The sequence below is a fragment of the Zootoca vivipara genome, chromosome 17, assembly GCF_963506605.1.
Source record: "Zootoca vivipara chromosome 17, rZooViv1.1, whole genome shotgun sequence".
Lineage (NCBI taxonomy): Eukaryota > Metazoa > Chordata > Lepidosauria > Squamata > Lacertidae > Zootoca > Zootoca vivipara.
In genome coordinates, this window is record NC_083292.1 from 32626313 (window position 1) to 32641618 (window position 15306).

The window sequence follows — 15306 nt, forward strand, 5'->3', positions numbered from 1 at the left end:
AAACATGGTTTAAACAATGAGTCCGTAAGCGACTGTGGATAGAATCCACAGTCCGCAGGCAGGGTTGGTAAAGATGACCATCGTAGACTCTTGAGAGGCAATTATCATTTTACAAAGTACCGAGCTATATAGCTTGTCTAAAATGGTCTGACTCAGTACATAAGTGTGGGATATGGATTCAATTAATCATAATTGTAATACTGTATTAAGTGCTGTTTGCCTTGCATTACAGAGGTGTTTGAAACGCGGCAAAATTCTGTGTGTTCTCCCCACCTGCTCCAAAATTCAATATGTTACAGTTGTCTATGCTCTTTTGGAGGATGCATAACAATTAAAGTGTATCCTGAGTCATCCTTTTCTTGCCTTAGGCTTGTTTATTGGGCCCTTGATAAGGTACAAATAAGGCATTGCCATTACATTGCATACCCCTTGCTGAGCCTTTGTGGGATTTTTATCTTTACTGAAGAGTGGTATATAAATGTCTTAAAGAGAAAACCAACAAAGTCCCCCAAGTCTAACTTTGGGGTTGAAGGTATATAATGCAAAAATAGCTGCCATACTCTCATATGTGACACCACTCTGGGCTGCCTTGGCAAATTTTGCTCCTCTTGAGACTCTCCAAAATCAATTCTTACGCCGTCTCTTGAAACTTCCCCCATGTGTGAGCAATGCGGCCATACAGTTAGAACTGAAGATCCCTTCGATAGAAACACTCCTGTGGAAACGGGCTCTAAATTACTGGTTAACTCTTTGGCATAGATTACCAAATTATTACCTAGCCCAATGCTTATGGCACAACGAATTTACCAGTCCCTGGGCCAGTAAGATTCATGCCAAACTCTTGCACTTGGTTACAGGTAGGTAGCCGTGTTGGTCTGAGTCAAAACAAAATAAAAAAATTCCTTCAGTAGCACCTTAAAGACCAACTAAGTTTTTATTTTGGTATGAGCTTTCGTGTGCATGCACACTCCAGTGTATCTGATGAAGTGTGCATGCACACGAAAGCTCATACCAAAATAAAAACTTAGTTGGTCTTTAAGGTGCTACTGAAGGAATTTTTTTATCTTGCACTTGGGAATCTCCCCCCTAGAAGTTCTGAACCTCGATCTTACCTCTGCCAAAAAACTTATTAACCAAAGACTGGTCGACACAGAGCTACAACGTAATATCATGCTGAGCGGGGGGATATGTTCGCCTTGGCACATGGGCGTCACTCCTATACAGCATCTCCCAGCTTATTTATCATCCCTCTCCACTGCTTTGCGTTTATCAAAGCAAGGTTCAATACCTTTCCCTCCAATGTCCTGCTCCATAGAATCTCTAAGGGCCGAGTCTCAGTCTTATGTTCCTGTAACAATACCAGTCAATGGAATCCCTCCAGCACACAGTCCTTACTTGCCCCCTGTATAGTGCTGTCAGGAGAAATCTACTGAGTCCATTAATCCAAAAATTATCTGGACTTCCAGCAGAGACTCTCCTCGCCCTATTACTGCAAGACACTGATTCTTTTGTAACCTTGCAAGTGGCAAGATTTCTAACTGCTGTTCTGTCCTATAAGAGGCGAAATGGACTGTTATATGAATCCTGAAACCTTTTATAACATGGCTTCTTTTATTATTATATTATCTGAAGTACTATATTTTTAACCTTATATTTATTTGTATTGATTGTATCTCATTTTTTACTGACTGTAAAGCAAGCACGTCTTGTTGTATTTATTTTATGCTGTATGAGCTTATAGCTGCAATAAATTTGATCTGATCTGATCCCCAAGACTAAATGTAACCTTCTGTTTACTGGATTCTGGAAAATAAATTACCTTACAATGATTAAAAATATTAACAGTAAAAACAATGACGCCATTGTGACGTCACGCAACGTTAAATCAGTCGAGGGCCAGCGGACCGCCAGGTTCTCCTTTACGCTGATTATGGGTTCTCCCGCCCCCTGAAAGTCACATGCCGGCAACTTCGCGCTCGAGACGAGCAAACATGGCGGTTCCTCGGGCGCCGTGGCCTCAACAAAGATGGCGGCGTTAGCCTCAACCGCGGCTCTACTTCTGAACCTCAAACCAGTTTCCTCGCGGGGGAGGGCCAGAAAAAAACATGGCGGCGCAGGACTCGGCTGAGTCTGGGCATGCGTTGGGGTGGTCCTTTCCGGTTGCGCCGCTTCCTCTTCCGTTTTGAGGAAGCGGGGACCTGGATTGGAAAATGGCAAAGCGGAGGCTGCCCTGCGGGGCGGAGGACGCGGCGGAGGGAGAGCGCGGTCAGTCTGCGCGCTGGGCTGGAGGGGCGGGAAGGGAAGGGGCAGGTGGGGGGCCGGTGCTGAGGGGGTAGGATAGGCCCAGAAGCGCTTCCCCTTCTCCTCCCACCCACCTCCCGCTCCGGAGCCCAGGCTGGGCTTCCCTTGGGCGCCTCTCCGCCTCCCCTACGGAGCTCTGCCCGTTCCCACACAGGCGCGGCCGCTTCTTCTGCAGGAGGGAAGGGGGTTGGAGAAAGGGAGGTGGGGGGCTGGCGGGGGAAGGGGGCTGGTCCTGAGGCTGGGACTCCCGTATAAGCTAAACAAGCTATAGCTAGGGCCCCACTCTCTTGGGGGCCCCCAAAAAATTTGAAGGAGAAAAAAAAACCCTGGATGTACATTTCCAAAATATAATAAAAATAAAAATAAAACCTACATATAGCAGCAGTGGCAAATGGCTTTAGATACCCATTAGGTCCATAAATTACTATATAGCATATAGTGTGCATGCACACGAAAGCTCATACCAAAATAAAAACTTAGTTGGTCTTTAAGGTGCTACTGAAGGAATTTTTTTATTTTACAAAAAACAGCGACAATTTGTTGTTGACAGAGGACAGCTGGACATATAAAGGGCCCCATTACCTTCAGTAGTTTAGGGCTTCATCAAACCTAAATCCGGCGCTGGCTGGAAGCTAGCATGAAGCAAGCAGCAGCCTCGCTTGGGTGCTTCAAGAAACAAAGTCTTCAGGCGTTTTGGGTCTCCAAGGAATGTGTCCGGGAAAGGAAAGGCGTCTGCTTTGCGTGCAGAAGGTCCCCGCTTCCCTTCCCAGTGGCATCTCACAGAAAACTCACGGGAGAGCCTCCGCTGCCAGTCAGGGTAGACAGTGCTGCTGAGCTCGCTGGACCAAGGCATATGGCAGCTTCCTAACGGCGTCTTTGTAATACTGTGTCTGCTTGATGCAGAGTTAGCTCAGCCGGAGAGCATAAAGCAGATTTTTAAAAATGCTCTTTCGTAGGATGTGTTTCAGTAGGAGATACAGAATGATATACAAGCACACCTTGGGAGTTATGGCGGGTTTGGTTGCAGGCCACTGCAGTCAGTGTTCGAAACACCCATGGTTCTGGCGCATTTTGCGACAGGGAATCTCATTAGCACAAGCAATTTCTGAGCTGTGCCTAAGGTTTCAGATTTAAACTGCAGAGTGGAAGGAAAGGAGGAGCTTTTTCTGCCTCCCCACTTGCTGCTGCTGCTCTGAAGACTGCAGAAAAGACCCTCTTAAGAATGTTAGGGGGGTGGGCAGAGGAAGGACTAGACCATGTGAAAAATGAACATAATATTTTAGCTGCAGTTCATTCATTTTCAGCTTTCTATTCTTGTTATAAAAAAGCACACATACACATTTCCTCATTGCGCCCATAACCTGGGTTTAAGGTGCCATTTAGCTCCTAGCTTTCACATCTCAGTTTCTAACCCTGACTGCAATAAGTCACACACATTTTTTTGTTTCCCAGTGAAAGTTACGTTTACACACTACTGTAGTCTATTAAGCCAGGCCCTCCTGACTGCAGGGGCAGGAGGGGTAAAAACCTGACTCCAGCAGCTCTATTCCTGTGGCCAGAAGAGGGGCCGGGGGCAAGTGGCTTCCTTCCTCTGGAAGCTGCAAGGTCTCGGGGGCAGGGTGGGTCCCATGTTGACCCTGCCATGAACTCGCTGGTAGGTGGCAGAGGTTCAGGTTGGCTACCATTTCAAGCTCAAACACTCCCTAGCCATCTAGGGTAAATTATTGAGCTACCGTAGATTGTTGTACAAGTTATTGGGTTGTATCCAAACTTAGTCCTCAGAATCGCCTGAATGAAATTGATAGGCATGAAATTGATAGGCGTGTCATTAATTTCAATAGGTCCATTTGGAGTTGGGCTAACATTGCATACAGCCTGCTGAGATAACACGTGAAAAACTCTGAATACAGAAGAAGAGCCTGTTGAATCAGGCCACTTGCCTATCTTGTTCACCATCCTGTTCTCAAAGAGGCTGACTAGATGACTGTGGGAAGCCTGCAGACTGGACATAAGCACAATAGTACTTTGGCACCTGCAATTCCCATAAACTGGTATCCATAGGCATACTGCCTCTGACAGTGGAGGTAGAACCTAGCTGCCGTGGCTACTAGCTGCCTTTAATTTATCTAATCCTCTTTTAAAGCCATCCAGCTTGGTCGCTATCACTGCCTCCTCTGGGAGAGAGCTCCATCGTTCTATCTGGTTGGCCACCGTGAGAACAGGGTTCTCAGAGTTGGTGGGTGCCTCTGATGTTCCAGCCAATCTGGAAGCCAGGGGGACTGTTGCTCAGGAAGCAGCCCACCCCAACCTGGAAGTAAGTTGTCAGTTCTGGGTTTAAAATGAGCCTTGAAGACCCATTTGTTTTAAAGCGCTTTTAGTTTATAACCCTCCATGTACCTTGTGGTCTAGCTCGTTTTAAATTGCATTATTAGTGTGGCTTCATTAATTTTGGGCATTACTTGGCTTTCCAGATGGGGAATTGGTATATACCTGATGCGGTGAATCCTTTGGAATTCCACATGTTGCTGAATTACAGCTCCCATCATCCCTAGCCGTTGGCCAAGCTAGCTGCTGGGGCTGCTGGGAGTTACAGTTCAGCAACTTCTGGAGGGCCCAAAGTTTCCCATGCTTGGTATATGCGGGGAATAGGAACCGTCTCTCTAGAAAAGCAGGATGGCAGAAACTCTTTCCCCCGGTTTGTGATTGGGCTGCCATGTTTTGAACCAGAGCGATTTCCAAGCAGTCTTCAAGGGCAGCCTTTCATACAGTGCATTGCAGTAACCTAACCAATGAGTTCACACCTGTGTCTTTGCAGAGTGACAACAGGAGAGCTGTAGCTGGGATGTCTCTCTCGCCGAAGATGCTGCCATGCAAGAAGAGAAGAGCCATCATGGCAGATTCGGAGGAGGAGGAGGAGGAGGAGGATATGCAGCCTGTTCCAATGGAGACCACTGCCTCAGGTGGGATCAACCAGCTCTGTGGCCTGGTGCCACAAGGGCAGGGCAATGCTGCTTTGATTGAAGGGAGAGGTCCCTACAGCCTGCCTGCCAACACACCTGTCTGTTCATCTCCCCCTACTTTGCCTACACCTCTGTCTTTCTTGGGAGGCGCTGGCAGTGAAGCAGCGAAAAGCATTGTGCTTCCATCTAGAGACGCCATGCAGAAAGGCTGGCCGGAATTGTCCGAGGCCTCTTTGAGGGGTGGGATGGTCCTGGCTAAGGCAGAGCCGGATCTCTGCCCAGAGCGAACCAGAGAGCTCCAGGATGCAAAGACCTCTCCATCACCTGAGCTGCTCCTGGATAAGGAGCAGAAGCCCAAGTCAGAAGGTAAGCTAGTGGTGTGTGCTGAAGGGGAGCAAAACATGACGGGTATAATGCTGTGAGGTAGGTTAGGCTGAGGTAACCCAGCGAGCTTCATGGCCAAGTGGGGATTTGAACCCTTGTCTCCCAGGCCCTGCTTTGAAACTCTTTAATTGCTACACCATCAGTGGCTCAGGCATTAGTTTAGGCCCCCAAAGGATCGTTGAGGCTGAATTAAGCTAGCCCGTTAGAAATACAGTGTGATTTCACCTGTTGTTGATAGCTAGGATAAGGACTGCAAAATCTTAGAGAAGCAGGGGTTTCCCTGTTATGGACGGCCAGTGGCTAAGAAAAGCATCTGAGCAAAATTAAATGTTATAAAAGTAGAAGTGGAAAGGAAGAGCCCGAGCCCTTCAGAGGTTTCTGGTGAAATTGGTGACTTCGTTTTGTAGCGGAACAAGAACACAGTTGATGAGACGACGACAATGGATGTTCCTGGTGCGATATAAACAGATGGTATTCGTTTAAAACAGGATAGTTGATATAGTATGTGATCAGACCATATATGGTTTGAAGATGCTTTGTAATTAGAGTTTTTAATGTAAATGCACATATGCGCAAGCAGTAGGTTTTCATGGCATCGTAAGATCTCTTGTTTCCAGCTGCTACCATTTCTCTGAAGCCAGAGCCTGAATGGGACATGGGGTATCCTCCCCTGAAAGCCCCAAAGGCCACACAGGAAGCCGAATTGCTCCAGGAAGTCAAGGAGGAAGCTGAGGAAACGGGGCTGTTCATCCCAGTAGGTGAGTATTGCATGCCCATAAAGTGGATAACAGAACAAAGGCATCACCTTTGAAGTTCTGCCCTTTTTTCAGGCAGAGCAAGCAGATACTGAAGGCTGAGGGATCTTTAACCCCTGATGAATATCAGGGATGGGTGAACCTCTCCCCCCCCCCCCGCAAAATACTGCTGGACCCATCAACCCCTGTCAGCATAGCCAGTGGTCAGGGATGATGGGAGTCATAGATGAGCATCAAATGGAGGGCCAGAGGTTCCCCAGCCCTGGCATGCAGCTTCAGGCATCTGTTGTTGGACAAATGATTTATACGCTTCTAAGTCATTCTTTCATAGTGATTATTTGCAGAAGTGACTCAGAACAACTGGACTGCTTGATCACACCAAAAGCCCACCTAGTCCAGCATCCTGTTGTCACAGTGGCCAACCAACTGCCACAACAGGGAGCGTGGAACAACCCTCCCCCCCCAAAAAAAACCTTGTGTGGAATAGTTAGCATGGAGCTCTGCGCCTATCGGTTTATCAAACTACATTCCCTCCTATAATTTTTGTCCTGGGTAAATTTGCAGGACCCCATTATTAAAGCTAGTATTTTTAAGCACATAGAAGAACAAGCCATGTTGAGGAAGAATCAGCATGGTTTCTGCAATGAGAGGTTCTGCCTCACTACAGTATATCCTTTTATAATTTTGTGTGTGTCTCAATAAACATATGGACAGGGGTAATCTGATAGACATGAGAGCTTGCATCCAATGCTATTCATACTCAGACCCATTGAAATTAATGGGCATCACTAACTTACATCTGTTAATTCCAAAGGAGCTGAGGTTCTGACCTCGTCCAGGTTATCCTTGCAACCTCCCTGCAAGGTAGGGCAGACATCATTTGATTTATTATATTTTTATCCTGCTTTCTTTCATGTGAATCCCAAAGTGGCTTGCAAACAATAAATAATAACACAATGGAACATAATAGAACATGACAAATACAGCATAAATCATATAGAATAATTAACAAATCACCAGCGAAACATTTTCATTCTGCAAAGCACTGTTAAGGTCTCCTGGTGAGCTTTCCGGCTGAGCCTGGATTCAGAGACAGCTGCTTATTGACTGCTGTGGTTTGATACTCTGCCTGTTCTTTCCCCTGTTTTTCTTGTCCAGAAGAGCGAGAAGGAGGGAAGAGAAAGCGGAGGAAAGCGACTAAACGGAAGCGGGAAGGGAAATGCCAGGAGGAGGAGGAAGGGCCCTTGGCTTGCGACCTCAAGCTGGATGACACGCTTGACCGGACTTTGGAAGACGGGGCGAAGCAGCACAACCTGACAGCTGTCAATGTGCGAAACATCCTCCACGTGAGTGTGAAGGTGGCGGCTGTGTGGATGGGGATGCAAGCAAACACCTTGTGACGGCATCGCTGATTTTGCTGATCACAGCCTTGAAAATGAGGCAGGGCCTTGCACGATGTGGTTTCTCTTTGTCCCTCGGAAAACGCATATGGTCGCCTCCAGCATTAGTACTGGACCCATGAGCTGCTTGGATGGGCTTTGTGGACATTACTTCTGTGCCCACTGCATTGGGGACCCATTGCTTTATTGCCAAGTTTGACTCAGTCCAGGTTATTCCATCGATAAGGGTAGACTACGCCGTGGGTGGAGCAAACGGGAAAACTTATTTTTTTTGGTCTTTCCCACTCCAGGAAGTGATAACAAACGAGCATGTCGTTGCCATGATGAAAGCAGCCATCAGTGAGACGGAGGACATCCCCATGTTCGTAAGTTCCTCCCTCGGTAGGGAAGCTGGGGATCTGCTTCTTCCCTGGCCAAGAAGGGAAGTCTGCACTACTAGAAGGAAAAAAGTCTGGTCAAATTTTGTACAATTTCTAATGGAACAATGGAAATGTTCTCTTTCTCTGTCTCCCTTTAGGAGCCAAAAATGACTCGCTCCAAACTGAAGGAGGTGGTGGAGAAAGGAGTGGTGAGTTGCCTCTCGCAACTGGCATATATAGTGAAAGGATTGAGCCCTAAGTGTTGGCACTGTGGTCAAGAGTTAGGGATATATGCACATGTGTGTTGGGAGTGTATCTTTGTAAAGGAATATTGGCAAAAGATTTTAAGGGTTATGTCGGGGGACCTCAATACAGGGAGCCTCCGCCCATCCTCCACACCAGCACCTCGACCAGTGAGAGCAGCAGCAGCGGGTCAGGTGGGGGAATTGAGGAAGTGAGCGGGATGGAGCAGTTAAGGCTCAGCGATGCAGGAGAGCCCTTGACCAACAGGTGGAGGGGAGCAGGCAGCCGCTTCCGTCGCCTGATTTAAGGCGCGTGCTGAAATGTAAGGGTGGGGGGCGGCGTTTTGGGGTTCCCAAGCTCTTATGCTGGATGCGTAGCAAGAAGCGTCCACTCCCGGATTCTGCGAGTGACTGAGAGGTCATGTTCTTTACCATCTTTGCACTGTAAATACTATGCACAATAAAACTATTACTCGGACGTTGTTACTCAAGAGTAGCCGCAACAGCACCCTTACAGGTTATTTCTGATTTATTTCATGTTTAGATAGAAGTTGATAGAGAAATGCTTATCTCTGGAATAGTGGGGAATAGTAAAAAAGAAAGAAATGAACAAGATTGGTATAAAATTATGATTTTAGCCGGTATGCTGGATATTGCATCAGGATGGGGGGAAAAGGATAAATGGACAATGGAAAAATGGAATGATTATGTTTTTGAATATGTGCAATCTGAGATAATTGAACAGGTAATGATGGAAGATACATGGGAAAACAAATGTCAAAATATTTTGAATAAATTGACAAACTATAGGAATTGGATGGCATGGGGGAAAGCCAACCCAAGCACCCAAATTAGAATGAATAATCTGTGCACATTGTTAAAGATTTGAAGAGAAAACAATTTTTGCGGGGAGGGCAGGGAGAAGGGGAACCCCCCCCCCCACTTAGGATAAATGAGTAGGGACAGAAGTATATACTGTCGAGTAAAATGATTTTTTGTAACCTATTCGATGTCCCTGGGTGAAAGTGTGATTATAAAGAATGTAAAAAATAAAATAAAATGGAAGCACTGCTGCCTCCGACCATGGAGGCAGAGCGTGGTGGACATTGTGACTCGTAGCCATTAATAGATGCCCTTATCCTCCATAACTTTGCCAAGTTCTCTTTTAAAGCCTTCCCAGTTGGTGGCCATCCCTACCTCCTGTGGGAGTGAGTTCCGTAGTTTAATCATGTGCTGTGTGAAGAAGCCCTTTATTTTATCTCTCCTGAATCTTTCAACATTCAGCTTCGTCGGAGTTCCAGTGTTATGAGAGAGGGAGAGAAACTTGCAGATGATCCCATCCTTGACTTCCATACAAGACTCATGATAGTTGGAAGAAAAGTGAGGGATTCTTGTCCCTTCGCCAGCCACTTCCCATGCCGTTGGGATGCTTCCCCTCCCCCCACAATATTACCGTATATTCCGGCGTATAAGACGACTGGGTGTATAAGACGACTCCCAACTTTTCCAGTTAAAATATAGAGTTTGGGATATACTCAACGTATAAGAGATACGACCCGGCGTATAAGACAACCCCCAACTTTTGAGAATATTTTCCTGGGTTAAAAAGTAGTCTTATACGCAGGAATATACTGTACCTTTCCATGAAGTCCCATTTCTGCAACCCACTTGAGTTGCAGGTGGATTTGAGTTGCGGAGGGTTTCTAGTTTTTGACCTACTTAATCTAGACCGGCCCTAAGAGAAGCTATTGATTATATGGAGGATATTGTAGCTGCATATTTTGATATTCTGTTCCCTCGTTCCTCAAACCTTTATTTATTCTAACACATTTGATAAAAGTGGAGCCTCCAGAGAGGAGTGCAAGTTAGATGGATAGATGAAATGGGAAGTGGGGCAATGAGCAAATAAACTCATAGGCTTTCTTCCATTGCTGTTTTATGACAGAGGCGCTATTAAATGGTTTTGTTTCCTCAGGTTATTCCAACGTGGAATATTTCTCCAATCAAAAAGGCGAATGAAATCAAGGTACTCTGTGGGCGCTACTAATTAAATAACTTGGTGGCATTTTGTTTTCATGCTTCAGTTTCGTGTTTTATTTTCTTTTAGAGACCTCACCAGCAGATTTGTTACTCATTATTGGACGCGGGGGGGGGGGGGGAGATTGGGATTTGGGGCTCTCGCCAGCTAAGTCGTGCTTAGAGTGCACACATTGAAATCAATGGGCTTAATCATGACTGTTGATTGCAATGGATTTACTCAAGTAGGGCTTAGCGGGACACAGCCCTCGATGAACAGGTAGAATGGCCTCTAGGACTGTTCTTTTATTTCTTAACTCCTCTCTCCTACAAGTCATGAGGACTAGAAGCCCCCTTTTGTTTGTTTGTTTTAAAAATCTGATTTTAAAAAGTTCTTAGGATTTTGCTGGAGCTTCCAGGTTTGAAGCCATGCATGCTCTGATGGCAGCATGGTTTTGAGCATAGCTAACTGTGAGGGAGAAACAGAGTCACAGCACTATTGATGTGTTGTTGTAATACTATTGTGTGAACACACCAAAAGATATAAGGGCCCGTTTTCATCCTTCCTTACCAGTGACCGTGAGCCTGCTTTATGCTCCTCCTCCCTAGTTTTTCATTTTTGAAAATCTGCTAGCACCCCTAATTCATACCCGTCAACTCCCGGACTGAAAAATCCGGGATCAGCAGTGGCGCGGCATGGGAAGTCGCTTCTACGCATGTCCAGACATGCTTCAAAGCGACTTCCGGAACCGGCGCTGCCCGATTTCCGGTGCCGCTCTGCCCTATTTTTGAAAATCCAGGGGAATTACGGGATATTTCACCATTCGGGACAACAGCGGGATACGGCTTTAAAAACGGGAGACTTGGCAGGTATGCCCTAATTTGTTCCCTAAAGCTTCACTTTGAGGGTCTTGTTTCCCCCCCTCTCCTCTTGGTATAACTTCAGTCTCCCTTTTGCAGCCCCCTCAGTTTGTGGATATCCCCCTCGAGGAAGATGATTCCTCTGATGAAGAGTACCAGCCGGAGGAGGAAGAGGAGGATGAGACAGCAGAGGAGGTATGAATAATAATAATAATAATCCCCGTCCCATCTGACTGGGTTGCCGCAGCCACTCTGGGTGGCTCCAACACACTATAAAAGCACGACCATATATAGGTATATTTATATATATGTGTATAGCTCACAATGTATGCACATTTAACTTGTGTGCATTCAGCATTATGCGTGTTGTGAAATAAAAATTAATTTTTTAAAAAAGGGGGCAGGGTTTCCAGGAAAAATAACTGGCGGTCCCACCCACCATTGAACCCAGTGCATTTTGACCACACTCAGTTTTGGCTTTCGGCACGATCCCTGGAACGTAACCTCCCTGTTAGTTGTGGACTTGCTGTATCTGTGTATTGGCAGATTGAGCTGCAGTGCTGTTGGCTGTTACAGTCTGTTTACACCACTAGGCTTTCAGCTGGTTGGCTGGGCCAGTGTTGCTCAGCTTAAAGAGCCCTTCATGCCACTCATAATGCTTGTGTGGCCCACCCTAAAGCAAAAGCACTATAACAACACTTTACACAGCCATGGCTTCCCACAAAGAATTTTGGGAGCTGCAGCTTGTTAAAGGTGCTGAGAGTCATTAGGAGACCCCCTATTCCCCATACAGACCTACAGCTCCCAGAGTGGTTTAGCAATCAATCCCTCTTCCCAGGGAACTCTGGGCCCTAGGTATTTGGCATGACTGTATAAACCCAAATTGCCAGGGGAAGCTCACATGATGGAATGCTCCAGCAGCCCAACCCCACACAATAGAACATTCCTGTAATCAGAATGCTGCTATGTCAGAGAGAAGGCTAGGCCCTTCTCCTGGTCATATGACATCAGAGGATCGGCGTGTGAATGTTTGCTCATTTGTCAAAGTGACCCACAGAGGATTGGCTGCTTCTGGATCTCTCTCCCCCACTGGAAATAATTCCCTACCCCTGCCCTAGGGTGTTTTTTTTTGTTTAAATGTGCAGAGTGGGAGCCACCCCCAAGAAGGCACTGCCGCCAGTCCTTGTTAGCGATCCATGCAGAGGCTGAGGGAGTGGAGCTTTGTCTGATGACGCAAGCCACCTTGAAGGGGAACAATACGAACCTCATCCGTCACCTTTTCTGTCTGTTCAGACTTTGGTGTGATTTCTCAATGCTAAAGGTGAAACTGCAGAGAACAGATTTGATCACTCCGTTCTTGTTTACTTTATGCTCCCCACTTTTGCGCAGAGCTTGATGGAGAGTGATGTGGAAAGCACTAACTCGTCGCCACGGGGAGCCAAGCGGTCTCGTTCGAGGCGGTCCTCCGATATGATAGAGACTGACGAGGAGGCAGCAATGCCAACGGAAGTAAGAAGGGCGCTCTCTCTCTCTCTCTCTCTCTCTCTCTCTCTCTCTCTCTCTCTCTCTCCTAGGCTGCCACTGGGGCTAGTCAATTACCTGCAAGCATCTCATCTGTCGGAAGCCAGGACTTTAGCTACCTTATTTATTCTATAAAAGAATATTCAGGTCCTGCTGTTCATTGGTTTACAACAGTCATATGTTGTAACTGCAGTCCATGTGCTGATAAACTCTGAGGCTGGATTACTGCAATGTGCTGCTCGTGGGGATGCCCTTGGACCTGATTCAGAAGCTCCAGCAGGTGCAAAATGCAGTGGCCAGATTGCCAGCTACACGTGGCACCATTGTTAAAGCATCTGCACTGGCTGCCCGAGCCAGGTGCAAGGTCCTTGTATTCATCTTAGCAGTGCTATTTTTCTAGAAAGTGGTGCTGGAACTCCTCATGAACTCCTCCTTGTTCTCTTTTAATGGCAATGGCACCCTAGGGTCCAGGGTACCCGAGGGACCCCCGGTACCCTTATATATCCCAGCTCGACCGCTGAAGTTGTCTGAGCGATGGTGAGGCTCATTTGACAACGACAAGTGCCACCAGCCCAGTGTTGCAGCCAGGCTGTTTTCTCTCACGTTCTTGGGGCCTCGTTTTGTCTGTCCTTAATGCCCCACCAGAGGGGAGGGATGGTGTAAAAGCTGTAGAAATCGAATGGAGTTAAACATCGGCCTCTTGCTTTGCTCTCTAACCAGGCGGAGAAAGCCTCCACTGCCCCACTTCAGCGGCACATCAGCGCTGAAGTCGTCCCGATGGGCCCCCCGCCGCCCCCCAAACCCAAGCAGAACAAGGACAGCACCTTCATGGAGAAGCTCCACGCGGTGGATGAGGAGCTGGCCTCCAGCCCAGTGTGTATGGACGCCTTCCAGGTAATCTCAGGGGCTCTCTTTGTTCTTCCAAAGCGTTCGCTTCCTTTCTGCAACACCTTGTTTGCTTTGGTCCTTGCGGGGAGAGTAAGAGTAAGAGCGAGTTGATCTAGTCAAAGTTCACCTCACCCCATCCATTTGTGCTTCTTATATTCATTCGTTTGAGGTCTTTGTGGGCTGGATCGGAACAGCAGAGTAGTTTCAGGCTAGGGAAGCACCAGAGTTCAGATACCCTGATCAGCTGTGAAGCTCAACTGGGGGGTGATGTCTCTTGGCTTAGCCTACCTCACAGGGGCATTGTGAAGATGGAATAGGGTAGAACCTCTGATTCTGAGAATCAGAAGTTTTCCCCATTTTGTTTTTTCCCTCTTCTTTTTAAATCTACCATATTGGCCCGAATATAAGCTGCCCCCGCAAATAAGCTGCACCTTTAAAATTCAAGGGAGGACAACAAAAAAAGACAATACCAGAACATAAGCCGCTCCCTTAAAACTCCGCAGGCACTCACATCCATAAATGGCAAATGTAGAAGAAAATCCCACAGCGATATCGTAAAAGCCATTTTTTGTAAGGTCGCAAATTTAAGCCGCACTTTAATTTTTCACGGTTGGAATTTCGAAGAAAAAAAAGTGCAGCTTATATTCGGGCCAATACGGTATTTTCTTTCAATTTTTATGTTTAAAAAGCTTAATATTTGATGTCTATTTCTGTATGCTGTCTTTTCTTTATTCTTTCAATCTTTAATACATATATATATATATATATATATATATATATATATATATACACACAGTATATAGGATATATCATATATCAATATATATATCAATATATATATCTATCTATATATCTATCTATATATATATATATATATGTATGTATATTAAAAGGAATAGGGCGGAACCTCCATATATGCCTTCCCTTATTCCTTGGAGGAAGGGGCAGAGTGTTTGTGCAATATATTGGTTGTTGAATGTGGACTGGTGATGTGGTGACCTAGTAGTTCCTCTTCCTACCCGGTCAGTCTTTCTATTTATTCTATTGAATTTATATTCTGTTTGCCCTCTAAGGACTTCAAGATGCTCCTTTAGTTCTCATAACAACTCTGCAAGGCAGGTTTATGCCGAGAGACCGTGATGGGCCTTAGTGGGCTTGCACTGCTGTGGGGAGGATTTGAACCTGAGCCTTTCCCACTCCTGTCACTTGAGATTCTGGCCTCTTCACCGCAAAGGCTCTTCTCTGCCCCATGATGGTGGAGAGTCCACCAGAGTCGCTCAGAGCCCTTCCTCCTTTCCTCTGTTTCCTCTCCAGCCTCTGGAGGACAGCTTGATCGCCTTGCGCACCCGGTCGAAGAGGCCCCTGAAGGACGTGCCCCTCGGCCAGTTGGAAGCTGAGCTCCGTGCCCCAGACATCACCCCGGACATGTACGACCCCAACACGGCAGACGACGAGGAGTGGAAGAGTTGGCTGGGTGGCCTCATGAACGACGATGTGGGAAATGAAGGCATGTTCCGTTTACTTGGTGTGTGTGTGTGTGTGTGTGTGTGTGTGTGTGTGTGTGTCACTGGATTTGACCTGTGTTTTTGTGGGAGGAGCAGTATCTTGAAAATACCATA

General features: G+C 46.6%; 1 protein-coding gene across 5 annotated transcripts in view; it reads left to right on the forward strand.

The window, feature by feature from the left end:
* LOC118076269 (GON-4-like protein) overlaps window positions 1–15306 on the forward strand; it is a 73562-nt gene that overhangs the window by 25139 nt on the left and 33117 nt on the right. Inside the window, exons 1-11 of one of the 5 annotated variants that reach the window (XM_060269621.1) lie at window positions 1960–2265; window positions 5117–5261; window positions 6263–6403; window positions 7559–7746; window positions 8091–8165; window positions 8318–8368; window positions 10377–10427; window positions 11378–11473; window positions 12668–12787; window positions 13520–13693; window positions 15002–15194. In XM_060269621.1, coding sequence (XP_060125604.1) covers window positions 2137–2265; window positions 5117–5261; window positions 6263–6403; window positions 7559–7746; window positions 8091–8165; window positions 8318–8368; window positions 10377–10427; window positions 11378–11473; window positions 12668–12787; window positions 13520–13693; window positions 15002–15194 — 1363 coding nt within the window. In that variant the 5' untranslated portion in view covers window positions 1960–2136. Of the gene's footprint in view, window positions 1–1959; window positions 2266–2551; window positions 4616–5116; window positions 5628–6262; window positions 6404–7558; window positions 7747–8090; window positions 8166–8317; window positions 8369–10376; window positions 10428–11377; window positions 11474–12667; window positions 12788–13519; window positions 13694–15001; window positions 15195–15306 lie in introns of those variants that run through there. The other 4 variants (XM_035098908.2, XM_060269618.1, XM_060269619.1 and 1 more) reach the window with 4 other exon arrangements.